This window comes from Macrobrachium rosenbergii, chromosome 12 (genome assembly GCF_040412425.1).
Source record: "Macrobrachium rosenbergii isolate ZJJX-2024 chromosome 12, ASM4041242v1, whole genome shotgun sequence".
Classification (NCBI taxonomy): Eukaryota; Metazoa; Arthropoda; class Malacostraca; order Decapoda; family Palaemonidae; genus Macrobrachium; species Macrobrachium rosenbergii.
The window spans coordinates 8,213,001-8,225,500 of record NC_089752.1 but is presented as its reverse complement, the minus strand read 5'-3'; the positions used below and the strand labels follow the sequence as shown (position 1 = coordinate 8,225,500).

The 12,500-nt window shown below is 38.8% G+C and overlaps 2 protein-coding genes and 2 long non-coding RNA genes across 4 annotated transcripts in view; all 4 read left to right on the top strand.

Annotated features, from left to right (window-relative positions):
• Positions 1 to 12,500, top strand: part of LOC136844372 (uncharacterized) — a 190,057-nt gene that overhangs the window by 72,045 nt on the left and 105,512 nt on the right. The window lies entirely within an intron of this gene.
• LOC136844194 (elastin-like) lies at positions 184 to 1,019 on the top strand. The gene has a single exon (XM_067113212.1). The coding sequence runs from the start codon at positions 184 to 186 to the stop codon at positions 889 to 891; it is 708 nt and encodes a 235-aa protein (XP_066969313.1). The 3' UTR covers positions 892 to 1,019.
• On the top strand, positions 7,502 to 8,545 carry LOC136844366 (PE-PGRS family protein PE_PGRS5-like). Its single transcript, XM_067113454.1, has 2 exons — positions 7,502 to 7,607; positions 7,761 to 8,545. The coding sequence occupies exon 2, from the start codon at positions 7,761 to 7,763 to the stop codon at positions 8,391 to 8,393; it is 633 nt and encodes a 210-aa protein (XP_066969555.1). The 5' UTR covers positions 7,502 to 7,607; the 3' UTR covers positions 8,394 to 8,545.
• On the top strand, positions 11,261 to 12,243 carry LOC136844369 (uncharacterized). Its single transcript, XR_010854834.1, has 2 exons — positions 11,261 to 11,298; positions 11,435 to 12,243. It is a non-coding gene; the product is annotated as an uncharacterized lncRNA (long non-coding RNA).

Here is a 12,500-nt window from a genome sequence, read left to right as displayed (position 1 = left end):
TCATATTAGTATAATCTGATTAATTGAACGATTACTCTTGTTAATTTTTTATGTTAAACTGTATCAATATATTCCCATGGAAGTGATCAGTATACCAGCTCTTTGTAAAGTAGACATACAGGGCTGGTAACGCTAAGTGGGGGTTAACCAATTGGATTGCTCACCGTTGCTTTATGTTTGCAGATGAAGTTTTTGTGTGTACTTGTTGTGGGTTTGGCCCTTGTAGCCGCAGATGACGACGACAAAAAACCCACAGAGGGGCGCACTGGAAGTAAACCAGCAGGAGACAAACCAGCAGGTGGCGGTGAAGCAAACACGAGATTCCTTGGAGGCGCCGGAGGCTTTGGAGGCCCGGGAGACTTTGGAGGTCCAGGAGGCTTTGGAGGTCCAGGAGGCTTCGGAGGCCCTCTTGCCGTAAGTCCCGCTGTTATTGCACCAGTCCCACCAGCTGGAGGTTTCGGAAACTCCTTTGGTGTCAGTACAGGACTGGGCGGATTGCAGTCTGGTTTTGGAGGAGGGTTTTCCGTAAATCCCGGCTTTGGAGGGTTTGGCGGCAATTCCGGATTCGTCGGAGGCTTCGGTGTCAACCCAGGATTTGGTGGTTTCAACCCAGGATTTGGATCGGTAGCGCCACCCAGCACTTGCCGCTACTGGTGCAGGACTCCCCAGGGACAGGCTTACTGCTGTGAAAGCATCAACCAACCTCAGAGCTTCGTTGGAGTGAAGCCTGGATTCTGCCCACCTGTCCGCCCCGCCTGCCCACCCGTCAGGAATTTCCAGCCTCCCGTAACTTGCTCCAACGACGGCTCCTGCGGCGGTGTTGACAAGTGCTGCTTCGACACCTGCTTGCAAGAGCACGTTTGCAAGCCTCCTCAGGGCTTTGGCCGTTAACAGATTTGTAGTAGAATAATATCCTTATTCATAATTTGTGGGCACCATTGTGAAAATATCTTAATTTGAGTGCATAGAATTATGATTGAAGTGTACATATTGTAAGTACTTTTCGAATAATCATGGTATGGAACATCATTTTGCTTTTTAATTACAGCCAGAATCCACTCGTTTTTAGCGCTAAATCTTTTTGATGATTATCGAAAATGGGAATTACTAGTACAAGCCATTTACAACAAGAAGGATTATCAGTTAAGAGAATTATTAAAACTCTCTCTCTCTCTCTCTCTCTCTCTCTCTCTCTCTCTCTCTCTCTCTCTCTCTCATATGTAACAAGATAGACGGTACGAGAGACGAACTAATGTCCAAGTAAGCCCAAGCGTCAAGGAAACAAATGAAAGAGAAACAATGAAAGGAGAGACAGGATGAAAGCGAGCCATTTTTTCTTAAGCGGCGTCTCACTCAAAGGAAGCAATAAGTGCTTGTCTTGAAAGAAAGTTCCGGCTACTTGTTATTGTCTAAAAAAAAAAAAAAAAGCTTATACTCTTAAATAACACAAAAAATTCTTCTGAAGAGGCGTGGAAATAAGAAGTTGCTAATAAAGGAATGGATGGAAAGTCAAGCTGAAAAGAAGAACTGAAGCATTTAAAATAAACAGAAGTGAGAAGCAGAGGAAACAAGTAAAAAATGCGCCAAAGTTTCTTCGGCGCAATCGAGTTTTCTGTACAACCGCCACAACATATAATCAAGGCCACCGAAAATAGATCTATCTTTCGATGGTCTCGGTATAATGCTGTATGAGCCGCGGCCCAGAAACTTTAACCACGGGCCGTTGGTGGCCTAACCTATATCATTGCCAGAAGCACGATTTTGGCTAATTTTAACCTTAAATAAAATTTTAAAAACTATTTAGGCTAGAGGGCTGCAATTTGGTATGTCTGATGATTGGAGGGTGGATGATCAACATACCAAATTGCAGCCCTCTAGCCTCAGTAGTTTTTAAGACCTGAGGGCGGACAGAAAAAGGTGCGGACGGACAGATAAAACCGGCACAGTAGTTTTCTTTTACAGAAAACTAATAAAAGGAAAGTAATTAAAGCTTCTTAGGCTACCCAGTTTGGACCACATATTTTCGCAGCATGACGCAGGCGAATTTTTTTTTTTTTAATGGCGGTTAGACCACTATTGCACTGACATGGCTGTTCCAAACCAGCCTGTTCTTGAAAGAGCACTTCGTCTTGCCTCTTGAGAAAAGTTAAATGATTCAGGAAGTCAGGCTGCAAGGGTGGGGGCGAATTCCACAGTATAGATGTAATTTCCTTGTGGATTGTTGCGAAGCATATTTGCACAGTATGAATAATAATAGTAAGTCGGCTAGTTTTGTGCACTTCTCGTGCTGTAAATTGACTTTCTCATATTTTTTATGGAAAAGTGGCCATTTAAAAAACTTTTAAAAACTTTCGCCATGTTGAATAAGCAAAATATGAATTTCATTAAAACGTTTTACTGACCCATACTTTATCATTATTTTATCCCATCATTTTCTATACACAGGTTAACAGCATGGCAAAATGTTAAACAGTTAGTAGGCCTACTTTTGTCACAAAATCACTCCTTTTAATCTGGATTGTCCACTAGAAAATAGATTGACGCCTTTTCAGAAGTTTATGTGCGATTTTTTTCCTTAAACTGTGTAGCAATTGGCCATTTGCTCAAGATTTTTAGATCATCTCTGATGACTGGTCGTCTCGTTAGTTTTCTGTAAAAGAAAACTATTGTGCCTGTTTTGTCTGTCCGTCCGCACTTTATTCTGTCCGCATTTTTTCTGTCCGCCCTCAGAACTTAAAAACTACGAAGCTAGAGGGTTGCAAATTGGAATGTTGATCATCCACCCTCCAATCATCAAACATACCAAATTACAGCCCTCTAGCCTCAGTAGTTTTTATTTTATTTAAGGTTAAAATTAGCCATAATCGTGCCTCTGGCAACGATATAGGATAGGCCACCACCGGGTTGTGGTTAAAGTTTGATGGGCCGCGGCTCATACAGCATTATACCGAGACTACCAAAAGATAGACCTAATTTCGGTGGCCTTGACTATAGGCTGTAGCGGCTATACAGAAAACTCGAATGCGCCGAAGAAACTTTGGAGCATTTTTCACTTGTTTTATTAGGAAATAAAGGTGGCAAGTTTCTTCTACAAAAACGCGATTTTCTGCTCCAGCTTTTCTCAAAGAATGTTGGTCCACAAGGCGGTATCTCTTAATCTTTATATATGGTATTCAAATACCATATATAAAGCTCCTTCCCCCCCCTAACAGATGAGCCCAGGTTTTAGGTTTTTGTTAATAATTAGTTTAACACGACCACAGAATCACACTTCTAGGCTTTCCCGAAGGATTTGGTCTTTACTTTAGAGGTGAAGATTGGAGCAACGTGAAATTGAAGAACTTGGATGGTTAAATAGGAAGAGACATAGAGGAAGAGATGAACGTGAAAAAGCAGACAGCAGTGCAGATGTGTCCAAAGGAACATTGCAAAAAACCTTCAGTACCATCTGCAGCAGGGCCGTCCAACCCCACGCCCGTGGGCCAAAAGTGGCCCGTTTGATTTTGAAAGTGGCCCGCTAGAGAAAAATAAGTAAAAGTAAATTTCTCTTTTTTATATACATACATACACACAGGTGGCCCACATGACTTTTTGTTTTTTCGAGAGTGGCCCTCAAACTAAACAACTTGGACGGCCCTAATCTACAGGGTACCACGGAAAGTGAACTCGACTACAACTATGTATATTGATCTTACAGGGGTGTTATTTTACAGCTGACACTTGATTTTTTATAAGATTTTATAGTCTTCAAATGATACAAATGACAATGTTTCTAGCTCAACGAGGATTGTTTATCTCTGGAAATGTTTACTGAATTGATACGTGTTCGACAGGAAAGCTGTGTCCTTTTGAATGGAAGGCAACTTCGGTACGTAGAAGCGACCAATTTGCGATTCAGCATATAGGCTAGGGATGTAACCGATTTTATAAATTTTTTGTACCCTTCGTTTACCGAGTGCGGAATTATCTGGCCCCGTTATATTTTCATAAGAATTTAATCGCCCTCTTTATGAATAGCGGGTTAGTTTTCACTTAAAGAAATGCCACCAACATACGCCTCTCTTGCATTGTCTTAGCTTCGTTTGGACAGCCATGCCTGTTTCAGTCTCTTCACCGTACGAAGACTGTGTAGTTGTTAAGGAAGCTCAACTTTGCATTGCCTGTAGTCATTGTTTTAAAGATTTGTTCTTGAGAAAAATAAATTCAAATTCAAGGGTCCGTAAGATTAGTATTGGCGTGAGTTAATATGAATTATTATTGTTAGTCATAACGAGATCAGATTAAACCATTTGATCACTTCTTTCATGGCATTAAAATCCCTCTTTTTCCCCAGCTTCATATTTTGTTACGTCAGCCATTGGTTAATAGATTGGTAATTAAACCGATTTCGTTTAAGTATGATGTCTGGGGTCAAATTATTGGAAGCGATGCTGGTACAAGTCAAAAAGACACTAATTTCACACGATTAAATATGTAGACTGCCATATGTGATATGAAAAGAGGAAATAATAGATCGAACTGAAGAGCAGTATAGTAGAATATGGACGGTAAAAAAGTAATAGAATTTGAAAGACTGTATAATGAAAGGCCCTGGGTTCGACCCCAGGCAAGCTGAAATACTTTAGTCGTGTATGCTATAATATATACATATATATATATACACACATATACACACACACACACATATATACGAGCTATATGTATATATATATATATATATATATATATATATATATATATATATATATATATATATATATATTATTCATTTATATGAAAGCAATGAATAGACTAAAGAAACAGTCAAATTTCAACGTTGGTATGGTTTCTTAGTCCACCTGCCCTATGTATATATATATATATATATATATATATATATATATATATATATATATATATATATATATATATATATATATATATATATATATATATATATAAATATTATATATATATATTATATATATATATAAATGTATATTATATATATATACACATATACATACATACATACATATTTACACGTTAGCTGTATGATTTGTATTGTCGTGACTTTTATTTTGAATTATTGCTGTTAGTCATAACGAGATCAGATTAAGCTATGTGATCACTTCTTCCATAGCATTGAAATCTCTCCTTGCCCTAACTTCATATTTTATCACATCAACCATTGATTAATAGATTGGTAATTAAACCGGTTTCGTTCAAGAATAATGTTTGTGGTTATGATATATATACAGTATAATATATATATATATATATATATATATATATATATATATATATATATATATATATATATATATATATATATATATATATATATATATATATATATATATATATATATATATACACACACATACTAGATACATGTCTAATTGTAAAAACCACAAATCCCTCTTGACTTCTCGAATCCTTCACACTTTTTGGGTAAACTGTTCACTATAAAGCCTGAGTTTCAAGTGCAACAATGTTAAGAGACTCTGACGTTCATAGCAGGATTCAAAACTGCATCCGGAGTATCAGAAAGATACTCGTTTCCAACCTGACCGACCTGACTTTCTCGAATGCTGCTTGTAGTGACAAGCGTATCCAAAAGTGTGAAGAATTCGAGAAGTTAAGAGGGCATTGTGGTTATTAAAATTATATATATATATATATATATATATATATATATATATATATACATATATATATATATATATATATGTATGTATATATGTATGTATATATATATATATATATATATATATATATATATATATATATATATATATATATATATATATATATATTGCTGATTTCATATCCTCCTGGAAATACATATTTAACAGCTTCCGCTTGGGATAATGAGTTTAATATACATTCGACGTGTCGTATTGCTACCCAGTAGCCTATAAGCATTTCTGAATCTGTAACTTATGAGTTCCTTCTTGTGTCTTCGTAAGTAAAGATATTTCAGTTATTGAACAGTGCCAGTATACCTTCAAATTATATCCTTCTCGCTCATATACAGAGTTTTCTAATCTAGCTGGGATTGCATTGGGTCCATCCAGCGGCCCCAAGGCAGTGTCGTCAAGTGACATTTATTTAAGCCAGCTGAATGCGTAAAGTCGTTTTCATTAGAACGCAATTTTTTAGTGATGCGCAGACAGCATATGTTGACAGCATTATATTGTAATCCTTTTATGGTCCCTTTGCAATGTTTTATGGTTTAAATTATATTTCCGTTTTTTATTTATATATCCTTTTCAGCATCTTTTTCTGTCTCTTTTGGAATCACTGTTCTTCTTTGGCTAATGAAGAATTAGAGGAATTTATTTCTGGTGATAGAAATTCATTTCTCGGTATAATGTGGTTCGGATTCCACAATAAGCTGTAGGTCCCGTTGCTAGGTAACCAATTGGCTCTTAGCCACGTAAAATTAGTCTAATCCTTCGGGCCAGCCCTAGGAGAGCTGTTAATCAGCTCAGTGGTCTGGTTAAACTAAGGTATACTTAACTTGTCTTCAGCCTTTACCCATCTCTATATGGGGTCGCTGTTATTGTTCTGTAAATGCCAAGAGTAAATGTAGCGAGGCGTAAATAAAATGCTGTGAATATGGTACATATAATGTATCCATCCATGCAATTATGTACAATAATAGTTTTCACTGAATTTCTTTTTGAAATACTCTTCTGGCCTGGAATAATGAAGGAGAGAGGGTTGCCGTAGATGAGCCTCGAAAAAAGTAAATAATATTTATATTTTTAGAATCTTAAAATGCTGCGATTCGTTTCAAACAAGTTACATTTTTGTTATTCATTCCATATGAAATTCGTTGCTTTCTTTTATACACTACAATACTTTGTATGTTTGTGTTTTGCTTTTGGCTGCTTCTGATCTCGTTGTCATTTTTGGTACACGCAAGAAGTTACAGATATTCGTAGATGGAAAACTCGTTTTGGCTCTCTCTCTCTCTCTCTCTCTCTCTCTCTCTCTCTCTCTCTCTCTCTCTCTCTCTCTCTCTCTCTGCTGTATGTAGCTAATATAGGTTTTTGAAGGTATTAGTAGTATTTTTTATTTCTTTGTTGTCATTTTGTTGTATTTCCTATGAAGGAATTAAAAATCAACGAATTTAGATGTAATTGCCGATTTGAATTATTTCTAAAAGTTACCGTTAATCCTCTTTTTTATTTACAATTTTTAGGTCTGTGCTAGATAATGGCATTATGTTGCCCTTCCCATCGGCCTCCTGAGTGATCTAGCAAGTAACGATATCAACTTTTATTTTGCCCTGTTAGTCATGGTGCAGAGACCGTCAGTGGACACAAATAGAACAGGAAGCTTAATGAGGGCACCTTTTTATTCTTTTTGGAGGGTATCGTCCTTTTGCAAAAACTGGAAGAAAGTTGACTGAACTTTTGCTTTCATTGCCGAAGGCGGACAGCAACTAGTTTTTCCCTTCGTCTCTTTTAATCGCCCACTTCGATGCAAGGCAAATATTGCTTCTGCAACCACTTTGCAAGGCCAGCAACGAAAGTAGTTTGATATATAAGGCGTGATAACCTAAGGCTCACCATCATTCTCCTTGGACGGGTGTGACCGAGCTGTTGACTGAGAAGGTAACATTCTTTCTTAGTCTGTTCTTTACTGATGCCTTTGTAGGACACGACGGCTTATTGGTTTTATAACACATCTCAGAGGCAATTGTCCTCTAATATTAGCACGTCATAACGCCACGATACTTCAGCTAAATATTTTTTATGATTTTTCAGATGAAGTTCCTGTGGTTGCTGATTGCCGTCTTGGCCCTCGTGGCTGCAGACGATAGCAGCTCCCCTTCTCAGTCTGATGACGATCATGGAGACGACGACGCTGGTGCCAGCGGCGTCGAAGGCCGTACAGGCCGAGGTCGTCCAGGCTCCCAGAAATTTTTTGACGACGGCTTTGGCGGTAGTTTTGGCGGTGGTTTTAGCGCTGGTTTTGGCGGCGGTCTAGGTGGTGGAATCGGTCCCGTTGGAGGACTTGGAGGATTGGGAGGAATCGGTGCTGGTCTGGGTGCCCTTGGTGGCATTGGGGGTATCGGCGGTATTGGTGGTATCGGCGGTATTGGTGGTATCGGCGCTGTTAGGCCCCCAAGTCCCCCAAGTGACTGCCGCTACTGGTGCAGGACTCCCCAGGGTCAGGCCTACTGCTGCGAGAGTGCCCTCGAACCCCAGAGCTTGGCTGGAGTAGTCAAACCTGGATTCTGTCCTCCTGTCCGCCCACTCTGCCCACCCGTCAGGAGCTTCCTCCCACCAGCACCCTGCTCCAACGATGGTGCCTGCGGTGGTGTTGACAAGTGCTGCTTCGACACCTGCCTGCAGCAGCATGTCTGCAAGCCCCCTCTCGGATTTGGACGTCGCTGAGGTGCCCTTCATTTCGAATTCTAATGTCATAAGTGGTCCTGCCACTTGTAACGAGACATCCTTATAAATAGTGTACAGATTCTTGTAAGTAATGTACAAAAACAAATAACTTAATTGAGCTGCCAAAACCAAATATAAATGTCTTAAATCAATTTCGATGTGTTATTTTTTAAACCATGATTATCTAAATGTTTCCTAGCCCCCTATCAGTGTGAAGTGTTCCAAAGACTATATGAATGGAAACCCTCATCTTGAGTCTCTGTGTATTTTTTATTTGTTTTAGGAGTATCTGGAAGCTAAAAGTTCCATAAATGTTTTTGTTTTATCACAGAGAAATAAATTAAATATCTTTTATGAACCGAGTCCCTGGCTGGGATGTGTCTTGCCGTAAAAAGCTGGCTATATCATTTGCATTTTGCCCTTCCTTTCAAAATCAGATTTTCAGTATCTCTTTGCGTCTTCTCCATTTTTACATTTAAATTGTTTTTAGTCAGTTTTTTTACTTGACAGCTTTATAGAGCTCAAACAAAAGCCTTCCTTCTCATACATTTCCGGGTCTTACTTTCAAGTGGGCGTCAATTAAACACTTTAAATGAGATGCATTGTCACTTATCTTCAGCTGTGCACATAGTACTTTCGACATTTCTCTCGGGAGCTGCTTGACCAGGTTGTTCGACCTTTTGCTGGTGATGTAGCACGTGTCAGTTTATGGCTTCCCACTTCACACTGAGCCTGTGTAGAAACTGTGAATTCAAAAGACATTTCTTTTGATTAGGACTTCACCCATATAGCTTCCAAAATCAGAAACACTGCAATTCCTGCTACAGTTTTATAGGTGGGATGTCTGGGAAAATAGATTCAATATGTCGTAATTTGTCTAAATAAAAGTTATATTTTTATATGAAATACAGAATCGGTAAGAAATAACGGGTCTAGGACATCATTATGGATGTTTGTGATATAATACCAATAAGTTCGGTTGATTAACTAGTGGTATTTAGCAGAATATGAAGAGGCTCGAAGTCACCTGCTTTATTTGGCTACAGCAAATGGAAGATATAATAAATCATAACATTAACATTGACTTGAACACAACCGGGTTTTACAGATGTAAATGGAAAAAGGTTTTCGTGCCGAGGCACTATCGCAGAATGTCAGTACATTACAGATCACTTTACCTTTTCCAGAGAAGTTTGCAGATATTTGCAAGCCATCGCAGTCAAAAAAGTTAACTTACACAGTCATGTGCTTTGATTAATTTTGTTTACTTTTAAAGGGTTTGCCATATTTTCTGTGAGGAATTATTGCAAACTGTAATGATTCCCTTACAGATCTTGACTTCAAGATTATTAGAGATTGCCAGAAGATTATAAAACCTCTGGTGTGACTCAAGGTTAGACTTTTCTCTTAATCCAAGTATTTTTTTTAGCTGTTTGCCAATTCAAGTATGTCGCACATCATCATTAGAGCCTTATTTTCTTCTCAAAATAATTCACCTGCTCAGAGGACGAACTGAAAATTTGTTTCTTTACGTAACCGATGCCGGACGATGTGTCTTTCCCTTGACTCAGAGCTGCTCTATGTAATTACTTTGTTTTCTGTTAATTTTGTTAATTTTACCCGGAATGTGATGATTAGATTAGTTTAGGCACACAGTAATGAAATGAGAAATAGGCCTGATCACAATTTACCTATTCCACCTCCCTCCCACTCCAACATGGTGAGGAACAATGTAATATACAGTTGTTTTTATTATGTTCCAGTCTTTGTTAGGGATGATAAAAATTACCTTGCAAAGTGTTGCAATGATCCTGTAGTCAATGAAGTAAGTGAAATTTGCTCTTTAAGCATCCAGCTACTAAGGTATGGGTGGGCTTTATCTTGTGAAACGTACAGACAAAGAGAGAAAGCCTTGGGAACAAATTGTCAATTTGGAATGGTTTTGATTTTGAGTCTGTGTGGGGCCAGGAAGGTCGGATAAAGGAGGAGGGTTAAGACCAAGTTTAATGCCCCGTCCTAGTGAAAGAGGAAATTCCAAAAGTTTCTGACTCTTGAAACAGATCTTATAAGTTTGGTGCTCATGGCAGTTGGTCACAACAAGCGAACTCAAAGTCATTCTACCTTTGGCGGAAAAAAAACCAGCGAACACGTTTTTATGGGATATTGTGGAAAGTAGTAGACTTAACTGTCAGGAAATGTAAAAATGTGTTGTTTTCAACAATTTTTGGTGGTCAGAATACAAACTATACAAGGGAATTTTCCCAAGGTAACAAATGTATTTTTTTGTCCCAAGTTTGTTGACCAAATCCTTATAAACATCATGTCAGCAAAGAGCCCGTCAACCTGTGTTGTTTTTCAGGGATGTGTAGGCTGCTTTTAAAATACGCGAATTTAGGAATAGATCAATTTGGAAATTTAATTCTATAACGAAAGTGCGGACGTCTCATTCATCTCTGACTATGAATCGGTTCTCATCATCCGTGCAGATTTCATTAAGCGTGAGTTCTGTGTGTGTTTGCAGGACAAGCTTACGTGCACAGCCTCTGATGAATTAACTGTGAGTAATAATATGAATCGACTCATTTACTGCAACTATTTGAACTAATAAAGTTTACTCATTCTTATTCCATCATATTTCTCTCTCTCTCTCTCTCTCTCTCTCTCTCTCTCTCTCTCTCTCTCTCTCTCTCTCTCTCTCTCTCTCTCTCTCTCTGTAGGCAACTTTCATGAACTTGGAAGCCCACATTCGAGACGACAGTTGACTGGTTTAGTTTTTTTTTTCAATCAAGATAATAGTTGAAACCTCTTTGAAGGTCAATTGAGGAAATCTCCGCCGTATATAAGAGCCCCATCGTGCTCAAATCATCACATCACTCCTTCTTAATCCACGGTTGTGACTGCAGAGGTGACCACTTCTTCCTTGGCAATCACTTTGGCATTGAAGCACACAGTATTACGTGTGATCACTGGCATAAGGTTTTATCCTAGAGTCAGTTCCTAAATTGGCCATTATTAGATGAATCTCATTTTCTCACTTTCAGATGTTGAAGTTCCTGTGGTTGCTGATTGTGGTCGTGGCCCTCGTGGCTGCCGACGATAGCAGCGACGACGACGCTGACGGAGTCCAGGGCCGCACTGGCGCTGCTGCCTCCGGGAGTGGGGACAAGAGGTTCTTCGGCCTCGGCGGCCTGCCCATTGGCGGAGGGTTTGGATTCCAAGGGGGACTGGGATTCGGAGGGGGACTCGGACTCGGAGGTGGACTCGGACTCGGAGGTGGACTCGGTGGACTTGGTGTTGGTGGCGGTTACTGTCGCTACTGGTGCCCAGCGATCTACGGTCAGTACCTCTGCTGCGACCACCTCAACCCAAACGCCTACCTGTAGAAAAAAAAAAAAAACAGTCTCCCTTTCACCCAGGGGAAGACAAGAAGTTACTTTCATTATAAAAAGTACAAAGAAAACTTTTTGAAGAAAAATATCCGTTTGACATATCCGTGAGACCAAGAGGGTCAAGATCAAAAAGATAACATCGCGCCATCTTTGGTCAAGTCCTGACGTTTCTTCTCCTCCGGCTTCATCGAAAAATCTCTTGCATGAATCCTTCCATAACTGGATTCCAGGAAACTGATTCCAGCGAAAGTGTTGCAATTGTTTGGATAAACGTTATACTGGAATCACAATTTCATCCTAGTTGGAAGGATTCTCTCTCCTAGTCACAACTGTAGGATATTACTCTTCCTGATCATCTTCTTATAATCTTCTTCCTTATTTTCTTCCTGTAAAAATATCCTCTTGTAAAAAGTCTTGTAAGTATTGTACAGCATGTATATGAAATAAATACGAAAGACTTATATGATTATATTTTAACACCTGTTTTCAAAATTCGGGAATGTTTATAAAAATTTAATGTAAAACAGTGAAAAATGTATCAGTCATCTTCGCTCTTTTGCTTTAGAAATCAGAACACCAACAGCAATAAGTAATTTTATTTTTGCAGAATATTTCTTGATGGGAGGGGACTATCTGAATAGAGCGCCAGCTCTTGGGTAGGTTACATTAAGAGAAAGTTAAAAAATAACTATGACCATTTTCATATTCGAAAAGTGTT